General features: G+C 45.0%; 1 protein-coding gene across 2 annotated transcripts in view; it reads left to right on the forward strand.

Moving 5' to 3' along the window:
• Positions 1-20,872, forward strand: part of LOC109867893 (poly [ADP-ribose] polymerase tankyrase-1) — a 106,332-nt gene that overhangs the window by 72,957 nt on the left and 12,503 nt on the right. Inside the window, exons 6-17 of one of the 2 annotated variants that reach the window (XM_031802424.1) lie at positions 9,900-9,920; positions 11,619-11,713; positions 11,933-11,999; positions 12,474-12,660; positions 12,829-12,950; positions 13,096-13,187; positions 13,302-13,380; positions 16,928-17,099; positions 17,181-17,260; positions 17,744-17,889; positions 18,231-18,396; positions 19,892-20,111. In XM_031802424.1, the coding sequence (XP_031658284.1) occupies positions 9,900-9,920; positions 11,619-11,713; positions 11,933-11,999; positions 12,474-12,660; positions 12,829-12,950; positions 13,096-13,187; positions 13,302-13,380; positions 16,928-17,099; positions 17,181-17,260; positions 17,744-17,889; positions 18,231-18,396; positions 19,892-20,111 (1,447 nt within the window). The remainder of the gene's footprint in view (positions 1-9,899; positions 9,921-11,618; positions 11,714-11,932; positions 12,000-12,473; positions 12,661-12,828; positions 12,951-13,095; positions 13,188-13,301; positions 13,381-16,927; positions 17,100-17,180; positions 17,261-17,743; positions 17,890-18,230; positions 18,397-19,891; positions 20,112-20,872) is intronic. The other variant, XM_020457206.2, reaches the window with a different exon arrangement.

Consider the following 20,872-nt stretch of genomic DNA (forward strand, 5'->3'; position numbering starts at 1 on the left):
TTTAGGTGCCTTTTTTTTAGCAAACTCCAAGCGGGCTGTCATGTGTCTTTTTACTGAGGAGTGGCTTCCGTCTGGCCACTCTACCATAAAGACCTGATTGTTGAGATGGTTGTCCTTCTGGAAGGTTCTGCCATCTCCACAGAGGAACTCTACACCTCTGTCAGAGTGACCATCAGGTTCTTGGTCATCTCCCTGACCAAGGCCCTTCTCCCCCGATTGCTCAGTTTGGCCAGGCGGCCAGCTCTAGGAAGATTTCTGGTGTTTCCAAACTTCTTCCATTTAGAATGATGCTGGCCACTGTGTTCTTGGGCACCTTCAATGCTGCAGAAATGTTTTGGTATCTTTCCCCAGATCTGTGCCTTGTCACAAACCTCTCACAGAGCTCTACGGACAATTCCTTAGACCTTGGTTGGCTTGGTTTTTCCCTCTGACATGCACTGTCAACTGTGGGACCTTGTATCGACAGCTGTGTGCTTTTCCAAATAACCTCCAATCAATTGAATTTACCACAGATGGACTCCAATCAAGATGTAGAAACATCTCAAGGATGATCAATGGGAAGGATAGACCTGAGCTTAACTTCGAGTCTCATAGCAAAGGGCCTGAATACTTATGTAAATAAGGTCTGTTTTTTTGTTTTAATACATTCACTAACATTTCTAAAAACCTGTTCACTTTGTCATAATGGGTATTGTGTGTAGATTGCTGCTGATTTTTATTTATTTAATCCATTTTAGAATGAGGCTTTAACAAAATGTGGATAAAGATAAGGGGTCTGAAAACTTCTTGAAGGCACATTACATTAGTGTTCTCTCACAGAGCTGATTCCGTCTAGCCTAATCCGTTAACCGTCTGGCTCACACCGTCCTATAAGAGATGTTTGTGAGGTGATAATTTCTCTGATGGCACTTATGCTTCATCCTTTAATAGTCATGATTAGCTGGTGATTGCCTGTGTAATTAAGGGTAATTATTGGGGGTAGGGCTTCCCACCTCTTCACCCATCAGCCTATGCTGTAACCAGTGCCTGGTGTTACACTGGTCCACATTTAACCAGAAGAGAGAAACCAGTCTCAGGTCTTTGGTCCTCCACATTCTGCAGAACAAGTTGTGTCATAGACCAAAGGTAGGATTAGCATCCAGTAGATTAGTCTGGATGGCCTTAGTCTGCAGTAGAAGATCCAGCCAGGAAGGGGTTAATGCTGTCTAACACTCCTCGCATAAGTGTTCTGCTACTGGCTCTGTCAGGCCAAGATGGGTAGGTAAGCTCCATTGTGTTGACCCAGTCTGCTGTAGCGAGGCTCCGGTATTACTAGTTAATGCTCCTCTGTGCTTCCTTGTCCTGGATATGGAGGCCCAAGTACGTTTCCTGAGCCGCCCACGCATTAAAGGTTTTACTCCGAGAGCCTTCGGGGGAGAGAGCAGAGCAGTCCAAAACACTGCTGGGTCATAGAGACGGGTCATGGAGAGGAAGATCACGTCATTACCTCCCCGTCTGAGAGGACTGATAGCCAGCCAGGTTCAATGATCATACGTGCAAATGTGCATTGTGCAATGTGACGAATACTGATGGGAGTCAAGCTTGTGGCTGGATGTTGACAGCTGTTTTCCCTTGTGGTGAACTGAAAGAGCAGCCGACGTCCCAAATGCATGACGATCATCAGCTCATGCAGATTGGAATGCCCACTCCTGAATCTGTCGCCGGTTTTACCGTCAAATGTGACAACCACCATCAATACCTGTGGAGGGAGTAGGAATACGAAACAACGGCCAGGTATTCATACTGCTGCCTGTGATTCACATCAAAGCTGACAGGAGTGTGCCACTTAACTCAGTCTGCAATGAAGCAACTCTTCAAAAGCATCATTTGAAAAGGCGTCTCTGTAACACCAGCCGCCCTCTTTACGCTATCCTGCCTCCAACAGAAACTTTCATTTGGAAGTTTGTAGTAACAGTGTGTGTGTGATGTGTACGAGAGAGAGGGGTGCGATTTTGTGTGTGTGTGTGCGAGAGAGACTCCGTGGGTGGGTCTGAAGATGATGGAGAGCTCAGGAGTGCAGGACGTTATTAACGCGGCACGGCTCGATGCGGCAGTTCGCTGGAGAGCATTATCAAAATGCCTTCTGAAAAACCAATCACTTACTCCACCACACATGTGCAGTGCAGCCATGAGAGTCCCCCCTCAATTGTTTCACTGACCTTTCTGGTTTCTCTTCTCTTTTTATCCCCTCTTTCTCCTTATGTATTCCTCATTCGTACTAGTTCTGTGAGAGAGGGCTCTACAGTGCTCCTAAATATTTTACTGTGCTACCTGGAATTTTTATTTAGGAGCACCGGTGCCCCTAGGAACAAATTTCAGCAAAGATGCCTGAGTGTGATACAGAGAGGGCTAATGTTGCGTTATGTGCTGCAGGACCTAACTGAGACAGGGTCCTTAATATATGGAGTGTTTTGGCTTGTTTGAACCATCTGCGAAAGCAGCCCAGCAGGCAAATGTAGTGGTGGTTTTTTGTCGTGGTTCGTGGCATAGATATTGAGTTGGTAACACCACTACTGAACAAAGTCCTTCATCTTTATCTCACTGAGCTTCTTCTTTCTAGGCCCATAGTTTCCAATTAGCGCACTCTGTACCGGGGGAAGACTGTACCATTCTCAGTTCTCTCTGTGTAGGCTACTGTGTATAGACTTGACTGTTAGCCTCTCGTTGTACACACACACACGTTATTCCATTAAGATTATATCAGAACTACTGGCAGAATGTCCACCTACACTCTGCTATCATGTTGACAGGGGTAATATTTAATATTTACTTGACGATATCGCCTGGCTCGAATGTAAAAATGATCTATTGCTGGTGTGAGGGCTAGGATTGGACTGGGAATAGAGTCTGCGGCCAATGCTGGGTGAGTGTTTCTTTTCAACGCAATTAACACTAGCAGCTTTTGTGAGTTTGCTACTCAGGGATTCTGAGCTTCTTTTGAGCCTCGTGTGGTTTAGATCGTTCACCGTTAATCGTGCCGCTGCCGCCTCAAGGTTTGAAAGATCAGTTGCAAGGCGTATGTGATTTCTAAAATGTTCTTGATCCATGTTTTGACCGTATATAAATGTAGGCCGCCTGCTCGGCTGTCCTTCCTGACTCTGTGTTTTGTCTAAGTCTAGCTGTAATGGGAATAGAAGGTGGCAGTGAAGTACCACCCACGCGCCTGCCACAGCTAACTACAACATCAAAGACCTAACGATTAGGGAGTCACTCTGTAGCCCTCATCAAAGGCACTTGTTAAGATGTTCATCATATTTCTTGATGAAAGCAGCATGCTAAGACGGCTCCCAATTTTGGTGTGTGAAGACTGTCTGTACTATGGGAAAACAGACTGTTTAAATATGTGCTTAATATTAAGTACATTTTCTGAACATTTGTCAACTATCGGCTCACGAAAAGGGGCACCCAATAGAAATAGCCTGCTGTAAGGTTTCAGGAACATACCTGCACGGTGGTGGTGTTTGTGTTTACGTAGTTGCTAGCCTGGAATATATGGAGGTCAGAAGGACACATTAACAGAGGTGTGCATGTAGTGTGCTGCTTTATGTCTGGAGGATGGGCAGGACACCCATCCCCCCGGGACCTGGGCTGTGTTATGCATCATTACCACAGAGTGGCTGGGGATAGGGGCCGGGGCAGGGCCGTATATCTCCCCCAGCAGTTAGCCGTCAGCAGGGCGGAGGAGGGGAGTGGAGAGGCCTAATGTATTATCGATCCAGGGAAAGAGTGGGCTATCCTCCGCTCTCTGTTTGCCAACATTTGTGTTCGCCTGCCTCCCCTTGGACCGGGCTGTCTACTCTACCGTATCCCCTGGAACAGGACATGAAGACAAAGTCACCCTCCCTCCCTCCCTGGCTGGTGGTGTGTCCCCAGGGTTAAGCCTGTCGATGCATGGTTATCTCAGTGGAGAGAGAGATTCTCTGTAAGTTGGTTCGCTCAGGAAAGCGCAGTGCCTCGGCCAAACCTCACACTCTACCAATTTTATGGTAGTTATAGCATGCACTGCCGCCATGGCAACAGCTGACAGCTAGCAGTCACTGTTGGCATGGTTACAGGTTACAATTCTGTGAAAAGAGAGCGAGAGGGGGCTAAGGAAATAGGAGAGAAAATGGGACAAAGGACTGGAGCTGATGAAAGTAATGGCAAAGGAAGGAATCACAGCTTTGCGACATACTCCCACCCCTGCCGCTCTCCTGCCTGCTACTCTGTATATGCTCCGGTTGCCTGGCAGTCTGCTTTTAGAATTTAAAAACACAACGCATTTTATTCAATTTTACCTTAGTGCCGATTTCATAAAGTACCGACTGGCTATCCAGCTAAGTTTGGAAGTCTGCTATGTCCCTGTTTAGTCTAATGGAATAGTGTGTCATACAATCTCTGGTGTAATTGAAGACTGAATATACACTGAGTGTACAAAACATTCAGAACACTTTCCTTATATTGAGTTGCACTCAGAAGAGCCTTAATTGGTCAGGGAATGGACTCTACCAGCAGTAGCGGTGTGTGGGTAAAATCACAGGGGAAGCCAAGACCAAAAATAAGACAAATTACACCTTGTGTAGTGATGATTGCCTTGTTTGCTCTATAATGTTAGTTCATATGCCTTGCAACCTCTGTCCGGTGAAGTCCACGACGCATATTGCATGTAACAAACCGTTACGTGACCTACAGAATGGTGAGAGGGTTATAATGTTTCCAACATTTTCAGACCACTAATCAACTATTGATTTAGATCCACGGAGAGTTGCCGCAAAGAAAACAGGAGCTGCCTCCACTATTCCAGCACCATTTAAACTTCAAAATTTCAACATCATCAAATCACCTACTCTTAGTCTAATGCAGTGACAACTAAACATACCAAAAAGTCCAATCAACGTTAGCTAAATATGATGTGGCTGACCATGGTTCTGATTATGTGTGTGCGTGCGTGCGTTCGTGCAAGTAGAATAAACATGTTGACTCAACCTACCTGTAGAGAAACGCCAATGCCATCCTCTCATTCATGTTGACGAAACGGTCTATGACTGTCATACAGTACACACTTTTATTTGTTGTTCTAGGCTACCTGGCAAAATTCTTGCTCACTAGCCTAACTTCCTTTCATGGGCAACGTTAAATAGTTAATATTAGCCTTCTACTACTATTAGTCTTCTACAAGCTAAATATTGAACTTCCGTCCTCTCAGACCAGGGGCACAATGGATGAATTTATGGTTGGATCAGAATTGCCATTGTAATCGTTTGTTGTAATCGAATTAAGTAAAACCAGAAGTCCAAATCCTTATCTCCATCCATGGCTAATTTAGGAAAGGGACGATTTTAGCTAGCTAGCCAGCCAAACAGGAGATAACAACACAACAAGATGCATCAATTCAAGTTATTTCTGTCAATGACGTATTTTTCTTGATGCGATGTGATAGGAGTGAAGCCAAATCCAAACTGGCTTCCCTTGTCACTTTTTTTTTGTGTGTGCCAGAACCATTCACAGTTTTGCTTACTCAGTTTACATCAATGCAGATTGGATATTATTTTAAAAAATGAATAAAAAATATCAAGGGAGGCCAAATACTCGCTGGCTTCCCTTGCATCTAATGCCATGGGCGGGCAACAATGTCAGTCTTTATGACCAGACAGCATCAGATAGATGGCCTACACATACAGAGACAGAGTGGAGCTGTTTCGCTCGCCCCGGATACTTTCTCCGGTGAGATACATTCAGCCTCTTGCAAATTGAAGGAAAATTATGAAATACAGAGGCTTAAGATAAATTCTAATTTATTTTGTTTCTTAGAATTTTGGGGGGTATTGACGTAAGCTCATAATTGAGTAAGCATACACTGATTTAAAACACCTGGTTTTCTGAGAAATCTCTCAAATTATTAGGACACGTTAACCCCTTACTCAGTCTTATAGCAGTGTATTTCGCACGAGCAGCTTCCTTTTGTCCGAGTGAAGTGAGTTTGGAAAAACTGAAAGTATGCATCATATAAATAGTTTTCACACATACAAACTGTATATATGTCCGAACTCAGAATCAAATATGCGTCACAAAAATAACATGGTCGCTGTGGTGGAATGTTTATTTGGATTGCCGATTTTCTCCATTTCAGAGTCCCGTCACGTAAATGATTTGATATGTGTCCATGTAAAAAAGATTATTAGGGAAATCGTTGATATAATCAAACTATTAAATCAATCGGATTATTCACAATTGTATTATTGTGTGGATGTATCTGTACTCATTGTGTATTGGAGATGAAGAGGGCTACATTAACTGCCAAGTAACAGTTCAAAGAACATTGCAATATAGTACACGCAGACATGTACTCTCTAACACTCCACCCTCCTGAACCTGCTCTCTTTCTCCCCCTCTCTCTCCCTTTATCTGACTCACTACAGTACATATCTCCAAGGGCTGGGAGACAATAGGTTAATCCTGCCACATCCGTTTTCACTCATTCGCTCGCTCTCTCTCTCATATTCTCTCCGACAAGCAGCTCAGCTTTGCCTTGCCCTCTCCATGTCCACCGGGAAATGAAACAGTGCTTTATTCCATCACAGATGTTCCCTTACAAATACTTAAGATTTGGTTAGAAGATGAAAACTCTACGTTTTCACGTCGGGCCTCCGAGACAATATGCCCCAGCATGCAATTCCTCTATCTGTATGACTTCAGTACGTCATGTTCCAAAACAAAACTGTCGTTTGATTTCATATCCGCGGGGACAGTACGTTATTAGAGGTGGGGACAGGGTAGTGAGTTGTGTAGTAGTTGACTAGACTGTCTGGAAGGTCATGATGACTCTCGAAAGTGGAGGCCGGATGGTAATAATTTCCAGTCAGTTGTTTAACAGTGAACAGCTTTGTGTCTGAAAGCAGATGGAACATTACCCGGTCTTGTCAATGAGCCATGTAAGCGATTGCAGAGGGGGAGAGAGCGGAAGCAGTACTTAGTTATTTTTAACAACAGGGTTTGTTATTGTGTCCTTAAGTGTTTTTTTTGTGTGTTTTTTTAGAGCTGCAGTGTTTGATTGTGTACTGTATAAAGCCGGTGGGATGCTCTAGCTATCAGTAGACTGACTCGCCCTCCTCCCTACCTCCCCCTCTCCCCTCATCCCCGCCCCTCCGGGTTGACAGATTGACGGGCGGAGCCTAAGCGATTGAGCCCAACCTCGGCTACAACTGTCGCCATGGTGATGCAGCCCTGTGATGCATTGAATTTGCAATATTCCTGGGTTAGACACAGCCTAATAAAAACAGACTGGCAGACAAGGGAAAATTGTTAATGAAAAATGCAGTGAAAGAAGGCTCTTTGTCAGCATGGTGTGTGAATCATATCAACATTTTAGAGAATAGTGGCATGTAACTGGGATAAATAGCCTAGTCTTATCATTGGTCTAGCCAGTGGTATGGGATGCATATAAAATACGGAAACAAAAAAATTACCTTTTGTGGGTATTTTGGTGTTTATTTTGTGGTTTGCTTTATGTCGGGCATATACGGTGCATTCGGAAAGCATTCAGACCCTTGGACTTTTTCCACATTTTGTTACTTTGCTGCCTTATTCTAAAATTAATTACATTGTTCTCTCCCTCTGATCAATCTACACACGCTATCCTATATTAACGAAGCAAAAACAGGTTTTTAGAAATGTTTACATTCAATAAATAAAAAAAACGGAAAATACCTTATTTACATATATGTATTCAGACCCTTTGCTATGAGACGCGATAATTGAGCTCAGATGCATCCTGTTTTCGTTTCGTCCTTGAGATGTTTCTATAACTTGATTGGAGTCCACCTGTGGTAAATTCAGTTGATTGGACATTATTTGGAAAGGCACACACCTATCTATATAAGGTTCCACAGTTGTCAGAGCAAAAACCAAGCCATGAGGTGGAAGGAATTGTCTGTAGAGCTCCGAGAGGATTGTATCGAGGCACAGATCTGGGTTCCCCAAAAATTCTGCAGCTTTGAAGGTCCCCCAAAAAAGTGTCCTCCATCATTCTTAAATGGAAGTAGTTTGGAATCACCAAGACTCTTCCTTAAGCTGGCTGCTCAGGCAAACTGAGCAATCGGGTGAGAAGGGCCTAGGTTAGGAAGGTGACCAAGAACCCGAAGGTCACTCTGACAGAGCTCCAGAGTTCCTCTGTGGAGATGGGAGAACCTTCCAGAAGGAAAACCATCTCTGCAGCACTCCACCAATCAGGCCTTTATGGTAGAGTGGTCAGACGGAAGCCACGCATCAGTAAAAGGCATATGACAGCCCGCTTGGGGTTTGCCAAAAGGCACCTAAAGGATTCTGATTCTGATCATGGAAGGGTTGGGCCCTTCCATGATTCTCCATGATTCTCCATGATTCTCTCCAAGATTCTCTGGTCTGATGAAACCACGATTGAACTCCTTGGCCTGAATGTCAGGCGTCCCTACAGCGAGGCATGGTGGTGGCACCATCATGCTGTGGGGATGTTTTTCAGCGGCAGGGGAGACTAGTCAGGATTGAGGGAAAGATGAACGGAGCAAAGTACATAGAGATCCTTGATGAAAACCTGCTCCAGAGCGCTCAGGACCTCAGACTGTGGCGAAGGTTCCCCTTCCAACAGGACAACAGCCCTAAGCACACAGCCAAGACAACGCAGGAGTGGCTTCGGGGCAAGTCTCTGAATGTCCTTGAGTGGATCAGCCAGAGCCCGAACTTGAACCCGATATAACATCTCTGGAGAGACCTGAAAATAGCTGTGCAGCAACACTCCCCATCCAACCTGACAGAGCTTGAGAGGATCTGCAGAGAAGAACGGGAGAAACTCCCCAAATACAGGTGTGCCAAGTTTGTAGCTTCATACCCAAGAAGACTCGGGGCTGTAATCGCTGCCAAAGGTGCTTCAACAAAGTTATGAGTGAAGTGTCTGAATACTTATGTAAATGTTATATTTCATATATATATTTTTAAATGTGCTAATATTTAGAAATGACTGTGTTTGCTTTGTCATTATGGGGTATTGTGTGTCGATTTATGAGGGATAAAAAAAACGATTTAATACATTTTAGAATATGGCTGTAACGTAACGTAATGTGGAGAAAGTCAAAGGGTCTGAATGCCCTCCGAATGTACTGTACAGTGGTTTATTTTTTCACTGTAAAATCAGCAATCAAGACGTGCATGGTACTGGTTTCTCCTGAGGTGCTAGTTCTGAAGTCTTACAATGGCTTTTATGGTTCTATAGCGGCCTTGTATTGAGACCCACAGTATGGCTGTAAATCGCTTTGGATAAAAGTGTCTGCTAAATAGCATAGAAATAAAAGCATATGACTCACAGCTGTCACGTTGAAGAGAGAGGCCCAGTATTGCATCCTGTCCTAAATAACACACAACAGCTCTGCTCTGCCATGTGTTGGCTGAATCATCCTCCCAGTCCTGCTCATGTAGCGTTATCTATCTGGGGGTGGAACAGAACAGGACTGACTGCTGCCCCATGACGCCAGGCCCAACCCTTCCTGTGGCCAGATGGGGACAGAGAAGACAGGATGATGAACAGCCCTGTCGCCTCCCTCCAGATTCTGTTCAAATGTCCTGTAAATGTTATGGTTGCTAATGCCTGTCACCTGCACCTCCCACCCGACCAACTGTCCCTGAAAGTTCTAGTGCAGTCACGCGGTTCTCCACAACTTGTTCAAAGAATAATAAACGCGTAGGCCGAGTGAACAGCTGAAAACACAGGGAGGAATCAAATGGGTTCTACGGAACTTCTACTAGCTTGGAATACCAACATGATGCTTTCATATCATTTTTTGTGTTTTGTGTTTTTGTTTTCCTTTTTTTTGTTTTGTTTTATTTGTGATTCTGCCGACATTGTCTATCAGTCAACAACCCAAAAAATGCTGGTAAGTTATTTTCAAACAGCTGTAAGATGATGCACTCCTTTTGATTTCTGTTTGGGGTTCTTGGATTATGGTTTTATCAGTTAAGATGCCTCTTGTGCACATTTTGGAACCTTGGCCTTTTTGTTGGTCATATTTCATTCACCCACCAATGCTCCTGCTGTGTCCTGGGTTAAGGTTATGATTTGGGGTGGAGGTGAGTTTGGGGCAGGATAAAGAACCCTGGGATACGAACCTTCTCTAAGAGGTGTTCCTGATTCCACCTTACTTCCCCTCCCCTGTCTGCAACTGCTACTGTAATGCCTTACTGTGACACCCTGCCCATCCCATAGCTTGAGTCACACATTTGAATATTGTTCTTGACTCGGTTTGTTGTCTACTTTGCTGTTGTTTTTATCATGTGCACGTGACGAAAGCTTGTTTCTTGCATCTTGGTAATATTGTCCAGACCAAATAAGAGTTGTAAATGATCTATGGGTAGACAATTTACACAGTTCCTTAATTGTGTAATCAGTGGAATGCAGGAAACAATGACAAATTGTCAGTGTTTGTTGTTGTGCACGCCTCATTGGCACATTTTCTCTTTATTTGGTTCACTATTCTCCAGTCACATACTTGTTCCTCACCTAGAAAGTATATATGAAGGGGGATGGGGTCCTCTCTTTTTCCTGCTTTCTGTTTATTCACTGTCTGGATGTTACCATTTATTTTGCCTCTGATACCCACTCAATGCACGGGCGCTAGGCTAACTCCTGTCTCTGTGAATGACGTTGATGCTACGCTGCTCATCTCTTTGTTCTGTTGATGGAACGACCTTGATGCTGCCTTTTCCTTTGAGTTCCTACTTCAGATTGTTGTTTTGTCTGTGTTGTCTTGCCACTGCCGCTTCACAACAAACGTCGCTAAGTCATTTCCACAACTTACTAGAATCACAACTGTAGGACAGTCCACAACACAACATGCAAATCAATGTGTTCCCTGTGTTGTTAAAGCAGCCATTGTTCTAGCGCTTCCCTACGTGGCTGTTGACTCAGCAGCGTAGAGCATTCTGCTCAAGGCTGAAACAGCTGAGAGAGGCGTTCACATGGCTGCTCTGAAGGAAGACATTGATTCACATTTTTGATCCAGCTTGAATCTGCAGTTTCCTAATTGCACTAATTGTTTTCAATGAGGTGAAGTAATCTATTTGACTATTCAGTGGGAGGACAGAATCTGTGAGATGAGATGCACTTCATTTAGGTTACACACACACACACACACACACACACGCACACACAGAGATAAGATAAGATATAAAAACAGTCACACTATAGCCCAGGCTAGCCCACCAGGTTTTCACCTGATATGAAGCATTAACTATAATGACCTAAAGAATATTGTCCTCCCAGATCAGCTCTTTATGTTGCCGACTCCGGTTCAGAGTTAATTGCGCTTCTGTTTCCGTGAACTCTGACCTCCGGATAAACATTCCATCCTGAGTCCTCTCCTCCCTCTTTGGGACCTCACATCAACTTCTCTCCCCAGACAGACAGGCTCATAGGCTAGCACTAAGGTGCGTGGTTAACGTGCTTTAGGTGCTGTAATGCGCATCGTGCTCCTGCCCAGTAGGGGGTATTTTCTGTCGTTAAGTTAGAAAGTGTACTCTCAGATGTCCTTGTCTTGTTCTGATCATTCTCTCTCTCTCTCCTTTCTCTCCTGTAGTCCACCCCTCTCCACCTGGCTGCAGGGTACAACCGGGTCAGAATAGTCCAGCTCCTACTACAGCACGGTGCAGACGTACATGCTAAGGACAAAGGGTAAGTGTGTTTGTTGTTTGCATGTGCTTTAGGGTGAGTGCCGTGTTGGAGTGTCCGTCCGTCCCCCCCACGAATGTTTCTGGAATGTTGAAGTTCACACTTTGCTGAGACACTTCATTCGACCTTGTTACCTAATGAACTTAGTTTCTAATTGCACAGAGATATATAGACTCTGTCCCTGTAATGTCCTAATGCTGTCTGTGTTCCTTTCTCCCTCAGTGGTCTGGTTCCTCTCCACAATGCATGTTCCTATGGTCACTATGAAGTCACAGAGCTGCTGCTGAAGGTTAGAAACTCTATGCTGCTTTTTGTGTGCTGGTATGCTTGTTACGTGGCGGCTATGGAAGTGAGAATCCTTTAGCTCTGGGTAGAGATAGAGGTCCCTGAGAAAGCCTTTATTGTCAGGTGTTTTCAGAGGGGTTCGTCACAGGCCGAAAAGCCTGACCGGCTTCTCCTCCTTTGACAGGAGACAGACAGACTCGGACTTCATTCTCTATTCACTTTGTCTTTGAGATGAAGTCTCCGGACTGACTGGCCTGTCTAAAGGGAAGCCATCGTCACGTATCTGACGTTTTAATGTCAGACATCGCGTCAGTAGCGCTGTAACACCTGGGTCGTGTTTACACTTTAATAAGCCGTTTTTCTTTGCTCTTATTGAACCCGTTCGGATTTCAAAACATAGTTTTTCAGAAACATGTCTGCCACTTTATTTCCTTCACCACGTGTGCGGTGTGTAACGGCCCTGTCTGTTTCCTGTTAGCATGGAGCGTGTGTGAACGCCATGGACCTGTGGCAGTTCACCCCGCTCCACGAGGCTGCCTCGAAGAACCGTGTGGAGGTGTGTTCTCTGCTGCTGAGCCACGGGGCTGACCCCACCCTGGTCAACTGTCACGGGAAGAGTGCTGTGGACATGGCCCCCACCCCGGAGCTCAAAGAGAGACTCACCTGTGAGAAAAGACATCTACTTACTGACACTCACATACTGACCTATAGACTCTCCTATGCACTCACATGCTGAAATAGTTTCCCCCTTTGACGACTTGGGAGAATAATGGAAGTCTTATGGCGTGTGTGTAAGTGATGACATGGTTTCCCCCCCTGTGTGTGTTGTGTAGATGAGTTTAAGGGGCACTCTCTGCTCCAGGCTGCGCGGGAAGCAGACGTGGCCAAGGCCAAGAAGTCCCTCGCTCTGGAGATCATCAACTTCAAACACCCACAGACACATGAGACGGCACTGGTGAGGCACACCCCACACGCACAGCACACACACACACACACACACACACACACACACACACACACACACACACACACACACACACACACACACACGCACACACACACCACACAGTGTTAAATGGACTCCTCCTCTTGTGTTGCAGCACTGTTCAGTGGCCTCTCCTCACCCCAAGCGGAAGCAGATCACAGAGCTGCTGTTACGTAAAGGTGCCAACGTCAACGAGAAAAATAAGGAGTGAGTCTCTTCCTGTTTAGCTGAACTCTGTCTGACCTCTAAAGCGATACTCTAACCACTGCTATATCATGACGATGTTGACCCAACCCTGTGTGCGTCTGTCTGTCTCTGCAGCTTCATGACCCCCCTACACGTGGCTGCTGAGAGGGCCCACAATGACATCATGGAGGTGTTGCAGAAACATGGAGCAAAGGTACAGTGTTCACCTCACCCGTCCATCCCTTCTGCCATGCTCTCTACTGATCTTGCTGCTTGTATCAGCAAAAGGGGCAAGTACAATGGAAAATACTTAATCGGAGTGTAAATCTGCAGCCGTTTGAGTGAACCCAGACCCTGTGAGACGGGATGTTTTTCTAACTAAAAAAAGGCTGAGATCTGTCTCCTCAGTGTCCGGGTGGGTCTGAAGTTACCACTTGTTTTAGAGCTCAGTCATTTATAGTATTATTGAGACCAACGACAGGACGGACTGGGGGGAAAGACTGTCCTCCTGGCCGATCAACTGCCTGCTTCTGAGAGCTCCATCAGATAAGAATGAGCAGATGGATGGAGTGTTCAGAGCCTGCCAGCCCCCCCCCTGAAGAGCCCGTCCTCACCTTCACAGGCGGTCCTTCCCTCATGCAGACCTAGTGAAAGACGTGCACCAGTTCCACAATGTTTCAAAGCCAGACAGCCACTAAAGAGAATCCTCTTGATAGCTTCCCTCGATGTAATTCTCTCAATAGCGTGAGTTGTGTTTTTATATGACTTTCTAAAGAAAGACGTCAGAGACGGACACGAGAGAGAGGCTCCTGGGTGCTTTTGACAGTTGAGTATCTATCCAGAGAAGAGAAGCCTCCAAACAGTGGTATTTTGACTGTCATGTCTGGGCTTGTCTTATTCATAGTTATAAGGGGAGGTAGCTACCCCCCCCCCCCCCACACAGAGGCCCAGCACTACTTAGCTGGTTAGGGAGCATGACAGATGGAACAGACATCGAAAGGTAAACCGCAGCACTTCCCTGAGCAGAGCAGGCAGCCTGTTAAACTCGCTGCCGGTATACGGTGTGTAAATGGAAGATTTGATCACTTTTAAGTGCCTGTATTAGAACGCGCATTGGCTGCGCAGTAACATGCTATACATGTTACAGGGTCTCTGACTCCAAATGTGCATGTAATTTACAGTATCAATGTTTATGACCGCTATGTTTGATGTACAGTTACAAGGATGACATGTCAAAACCTGGGTTGCTCTGAACAGAATTAGCCTATGCTGTGAAGAAATGTAGCCCAAAACACACACCTGAATGCGCTAATGACTCTATTCTATGTGCACCAAAATTACTAACGTTTCCCCGAAGGGCGTTGTGTAGGCCCCTGTGTTTTTTTCTTCCGTATTTTTTTTGCTCTCAAAATCACACTTATTTATAGAAAAACAATAACATTTGGTGTTCTAAGTCCACATCAATGCTTAAACCACATCAGGAGACCACTTTTGAGGTTTAGGAAAAATACATAAAACATTGGGGTGAATTGAACCTTTTAAAGCAAGTGCACAACAGCAAGCGCTCATGTGATTGTTGAGTTTGCATAACACATGGCCACTGGATTGATGCAAATAATCATGATGTCATTCTGCCAGGTAGGAGTAGGCTACTAAGTAGTTAGCATTTAATTGAGAAGCTTTTTGGGAAAGCCTTTGCATCTCTACCGAAAGGTTATTATTAGCATCATCGCTAACGGCTACACAAAGTGTAGACATGCCCATTCCCGTGCCGTTTCAGAAGTTGCAGGAAAATACAATTCACTGATGCATTTTTGTTAATGTCTTTTTGATTAACTTGGTCAAATGAATGAGTCTTCTTATAAGTTCAATACATTTAGTTGATTTCCTAATGAGTTTGATACATTTAGTTGATTTCCTATTGAGTTCAATACATTTAGTTGATTTCCTAATGAGTTTGATACATTTAGTTGATTTCCTAATGAGTTTGATACATTTAGTTGATTTCCTTATAAGTTCAATACATTTAGTTTATTTCCTAATGAGTTTGATACATTTTTTGAGTATTATTTCATTCCATTTTTATGTCTGGATTCCATGGTTCCATCCACGTTGTCTGCAGTGCCGATTGTACAGGGCCCAACTTTCGAAAGTGTGACACTGCAACATGGTATTTTCTAAATTAGCTAGTCATGTCGGCAATAGAACAAGCGTTCAAATTATACCCATCCGACCCAGATTGCGATTTATAATGGACCGTTCTTGGATTGCGTAAACAACAGTGATTCAGTGATGGTGGGGATGCAGGGCTGTGTTCCAAACAAAACAACAACAGTGATTCAGTGATGGTGGGGATGCAGGGCTGTGTTCCAAACAAAACAACAACAGTGATTCAGTGATGGTGGGGATGCAGGGCTGTGTTCCAAACAAAACAACAACAGTGATTCAGTGATGGTGGGGATGCAGGGCTGTGTTCCAAACAAAACAACAACAGTGATTCAGTGATGGTGGGGATGCAGGGCTGTGTTCCAAACAAAACAACAACAGTGATTCAGTGATGGTGGGGATGCAGGGCTGTGTTCCAAACAAAACAACAACAGTGATTCAGTGATGGTGGGGATGCAGGGCTGTGTTCCAAACAAAACAACAACAGTGATTCAGTGATGGTGGGGATGCAGGGCTGTGTTCCAAACAAAACAACAACAGTGATTCAGTGATGGTGGGGATGCAGGGCTGTGTTCCAAACAAAGCAATACGGATGTCCTTGCTCTAGTTCCTCAACGGCACAGCTAGGGGAGCTCAAGAAAGCACCTTTTATAGTTAAAGGCTCTCTTCTTTTAGTCAGAAAAGTACACTGGAATGACTTAGGATCTGTGCCTACTTGGGAGATGTGTGTGACCACTTGGAGACACCAGTGAGACCTCTCACTCAAACCCTTTCATTTTTGGTCTTTTATGTTGAACCTACCCCACATTTTCATGAATATCGTTCTAGTCTTACTGAATATATCCAGAGGCCTTTCAGATTTCGCAACAAATGCAGCGAAAAGTACAGTAAAATGTCAAATGAGCTCTGTTGTCCTCTCCTTTTGGTCTGATCATTTCTCTGTCATCGCTCTTCAATTTCTACCATGATTATGCTTCTCATGTTTATTTTGTTAGAAGCATTTCAATTTGGCCCTATTCAAAGAGGCCAATTCCCATGAGTGTGCAGGGTTAACAAGTAAAGTCGAGCAGCGCCTGGTATTGGAGTTTTGCTGCTGTGCTCTGATCAGTGGGTCTGTGGGGAGCAGCGCTGTGTTGTGAGTATGTTCTAAGCAGAGCCTCCCCTTTCATTTGGAGTTGTACAATCAGTAATAAATCGAAATGAGAATATCCCAGGAGCTAAGGGAAATGAAGACAGGGCAGAATAAATAAAAGTCAGGCAGGAAGTCATCTCAGACTTGAAACGCTCGGCTCTGGTACACAATTGTACAGTGAGACGAGCATACATTTATACACGTACATATGCAGTTGACCTCCCAAACACACAAACACACACACACACACACAATAACACTATCTCTCCCAGTTCCTGCTCGGTGCTGATAGTCTCTGAAGAGCTCCAGCAGCCCGTGGGCTCGGCTGATTAATTATTGTTTGTGTTAATTTCAAAATGCGTGAATTTAGCTGCACAGCTCAATCCCCACAACTCTCAACTCCTCTCCCTCTCATCTCCTCACTCTTTTCTGCTCTCCCTCCCTTTCTCCCTCCCTCTCTCAGATGAATGCCCTGGACACCTTGGGGCAGACAGCCCTGCACCGTGCTGCAATGGCGGGACACCTCCAGACCTGCAGGCTGTTGCTGAGCTACGGAGCAGACGCCTCCATCCTCTCACTGCAGGGCTTCACCGCCTCACAGATGGGCAACGAGGCCGTGCAGCAGATACTCGATGGTACGGAGAGCGAGAGGGCGTGTGTGTTACTCTAAGACACTGGTTGGTGATACTGTGATGTTGTACTTCTCTCTCCCCCAGAAAATGTACCGGTGAGGAACTCTGACGTAGACTATCGTCTCCTGGAGGCAGCTAAAGCTGGAGACATGGACACTGTAAAGGTAGGATTCTCATTTAAGTGGGTGTGTGTGTGTATGTGTGTGTGTCCCTACTATAGGTATAGCGAGCTGACTCACAGGAAAAAAAGAAGGCTAATAAGCAAGTTTACATGACATGCCCAGGACCCGTTGATATGGAAACTGTTATTTGATTTTCTGCTACTCCGTGTTCTGGTGTATGAACTCACTGGACTGCGTCGCCTTCAGCTCAAGATATTCTGAGAATGTTTTTGAAAACTTGCCAGTTTCATCACGGCTGCTTTTGCCAGTTTGATCTGAACTAGGCTTTGGTCTCACAGCTCACACTAATACTCTCATTCTGCCTGCAGACAGCTTGTGCTGCTGTCAGAATGTTGAGTGTGTCACTCTTTAGACTGCTTCTCTCTCCCCCTCTCTGTGTGTGTGCACTTCCCACGCGTGTTTGACCATGCTCTCTGCAGACTTCCTGTGCCACTGTCAGAATGTAAACTGATTCTCTCCTTGCAGTCGTTGTGCTCTCCACAGAATGTGAATTGTCGGGACCTGGAGGGTCGTCACTCCACGCCGCTGCACTTCGCCGCTGGCTACAACCGTGTGGCGGTGGTGGAGTACCTGCTGCATCATGGGGCCGACGTCCACGCTAAAGACAAGGGGTGAGTCTTTCTGGCTGGCTGGCTAGTTGTCTTTCTGTAGCCATCTTGTTTGCTCAGGAATCTATATGTCTGTCTATCACCTTCTGTCTCGGCAGTGATTTCATCTTCTCCGCTCCACCACTCCCCCCCCCCCAGATGATATAGAATCTCTATCAAAGATGTTATCGCTCTGTTGTGTTTCCTCAGGCTATGTCTCTTATATTAGACCCAAGACATTTCAGAGTAGGTGGAAGCTCATCACTTTCTAACCCTCCCTCCTCTGTGTCTCCCTTTGCTCTCTCCCTTTTTCTCCCTCTCTATCACTTTCTATCTTCTCTCCCTCCCTCCCCCTCTCTGTGCAGAGGTCTGGTGCCCCTGCACAATGCCTGCTCCTACGGTCACTACGAGGTGGCTGAGTTGCTGGTGAGACACGGGGCGTCGGTGAACGTAGCAGACCTGTGGAAGTTCACCCCTCTCCACGAGGCTGCAGCCAAGGGCAAATATGAGATCTGCAAGCTGCTCCTCAAGGTATGTCCTGTCTAAAACCGAGTTAGTCAGTCCCCTCAGTCTCTGCAGACTGTCACACGCTTTCTCAACCTCTCTCTGTCTCCCTCCATCTCTCCCTATCTCTCTGTTTTAAGCCCTTTTTTACGGAGAGGTACTGTAGAAAGTCATAACGCTTCAGTATTCGAATTTTACCACATGTTAAAGCCCAGTGGTAGTTACACTGTTTATTACGGCTGAATAGCAGACAGGAACACCACTTGTGTTTTATGGGCTTTTTTTTTCATTAGATCTCCGGTCAGGAAAACATCACTCGAGAAGGGTGTTTAAAAGGCGCTTTAGAGATGGGTCTCATAGACTACAATGGGGGTAGGGCGGCAAAACGCAAGAAGTTTTGCAAGCGGCGCAGTGTGTTGCGCTTTGCTCCCATGAGCGGTGCCACTGGCTCGAGCGCCCGTAAGATGAAATTGGCCAAAGTCTTGAGCGGCCACCGGGCGTGGTTGACCGATTAGCAGAGTTCATCTTGTCAGCCAATCAAGCAATGTTTTAATGACAACATTTGAGCAGACAACAACTGGGACCACTGGTCTCTTCTTTTGTTTCAGTTGCCATTTACCGGGGCCCGTGTGTAAGCACCTTTTTTTATGGTTTTGTTCATCATTAGGGTTAAGCAGGTCCCAATTGATGTGAGTTCTAAAATCATAAGGACCTCAGAAACATATGCGTCTGAGCTGTGAGCTGGGGAGTTATTTTTGGTAGCGTTATCTTACAAGAACGCCAAGAGCTGCTGGAACGTGTTACTTCCCACCTCATGGTTAGAGGGACAAGTGTTGCATTGAACTTGATGCACATGATAAGAAATGACTCTGTCACCTCAATCATCAACTGAGACAATTTCTATCTAAAGAGAGCTTGTTTGTTTAGTTTCGCCCATCACCCAAACATCTAACTGTGCCTAACTGCAGCAGTCAAGAGGCATACTTCCTTCCGTATCTATTTGGATAGTTAAGCTAAAATAACAAAGGTTGCTCTATACTCCTGCTTTTTGGATTTGAGATCAAATGTTTCATATAACGCGACAGTACAGCATGTCACTTTCTATTTGAGGGTATATTCATACATAACTGTTTCACCGTTTAGAAATGAAAGCACTTTATGTATCTTGTCTGCCTATTCGAATATGTCATAGGTATTATGACAAATTCCCTTACATGGTATTAAAAGTAGTCCAAAAGTTTAGCATTGGGTCCCATATTCCTATCACCCAATGATCACATCAAGCTTGCGACTCCACAAACTCGTTGGATTCATTTGCATTTGTTTGGAGTTATGTTTTTTTCCCCAATAGGAACTTTTGATTTGATCTCAAATCCATTTGATCTCAAATCCAAAATGCTGGAGTATAGAGCCACATGTAAAAATGTAGCTTCACAGTTCAAATACATAGAGAAAGAGTGTATATTCAGTGCTTTTCCTTAGCAATCCATGACAAGTCTCTCTGCTCTGCTGGTTCCCTCAGCATGGGGCGGACCCGACCAAGAAGAACCGTGACGGCAACACTCCGCTGGACATGGTGAAGGAGGGGGACACGGACATACAGGACCTGCTGAGAGGAGACGCTGCCCTGCTGGACGCTGCAAAGAAGGGCTGTCTGGCCCGCGTCCAGAAACTCTGCAGCCCAGAGAACATCAACTGTAGAGACACCCAGGGACGCAACTCCACCCCCCTGCACCTTGCAGGTAAGACTGGCCACCAAGACATAGCCAGGGGCACATAGACCCATCTAGTTGGACATCTGTTACTGAACTTCTGTTAACAATTATCAATGGCTGTTATACTTGTCAAAAGGGCCAGATTTGATGAATAGCTTAATCAAATCAAATTTTTATTTGGCCCATGCTTCGTAAAAAACAGGTGTAGAGTAACGGTGAAATGCTTGCTTACGGGTCCTTTTCCCAAAATGCGCAGTTAAAGATAAAACATACAAATTGTGACACATGGAAAAAATACACGGTGAAATGATGGCAGATACGTTAAGATCAGCATTTTTTTTAAACACACACACAAAATGGTCACGGGCCAATAAGACAGCTCCCATCCACTGCAGCAGTCACATGCCATACCACGTCTAGTGTGACCTCATGGAAGCCACTGTATTTTCAAGCCAGGCGTAAGTGGGATTCTAGATTCCCTTAGTGTGTGTGTATATACAGTGGGGCAAAAAAGTATTTAGTCAGCCACCAATTGTGAAAGTTCTCCCACTTAAAAAGATGAGAGAAGCCTGTAATTTTCATCATAGGTACACTTCAACTATGACAGACAAAATGAGAAAAAAAATCCTGAAAATCACATTGTAGGATTTTTTATGAATTTATTTGCAAATTATGGTGGAAAACAAGTATTTGGTCAATAACAAAGGTTTATCTCAATACTTTGTTATATACCCTTTGTTGGCAATGACAGAGGTCAAGCGTTTTCTGTAAGTCTTCACAAGGGTTTC

This window comes from Oncorhynchus kisutch, linkage group LG23 (assembly GCF_002021735.2).
Source record: "Oncorhynchus kisutch isolate 150728-3 linkage group LG23, Okis_V2, whole genome shotgun sequence".
NCBI classification, from domain to species: Eukaryota; Metazoa; Chordata; class Actinopteri; order Salmoniformes; family Salmonidae; genus Oncorhynchus; species Oncorhynchus kisutch.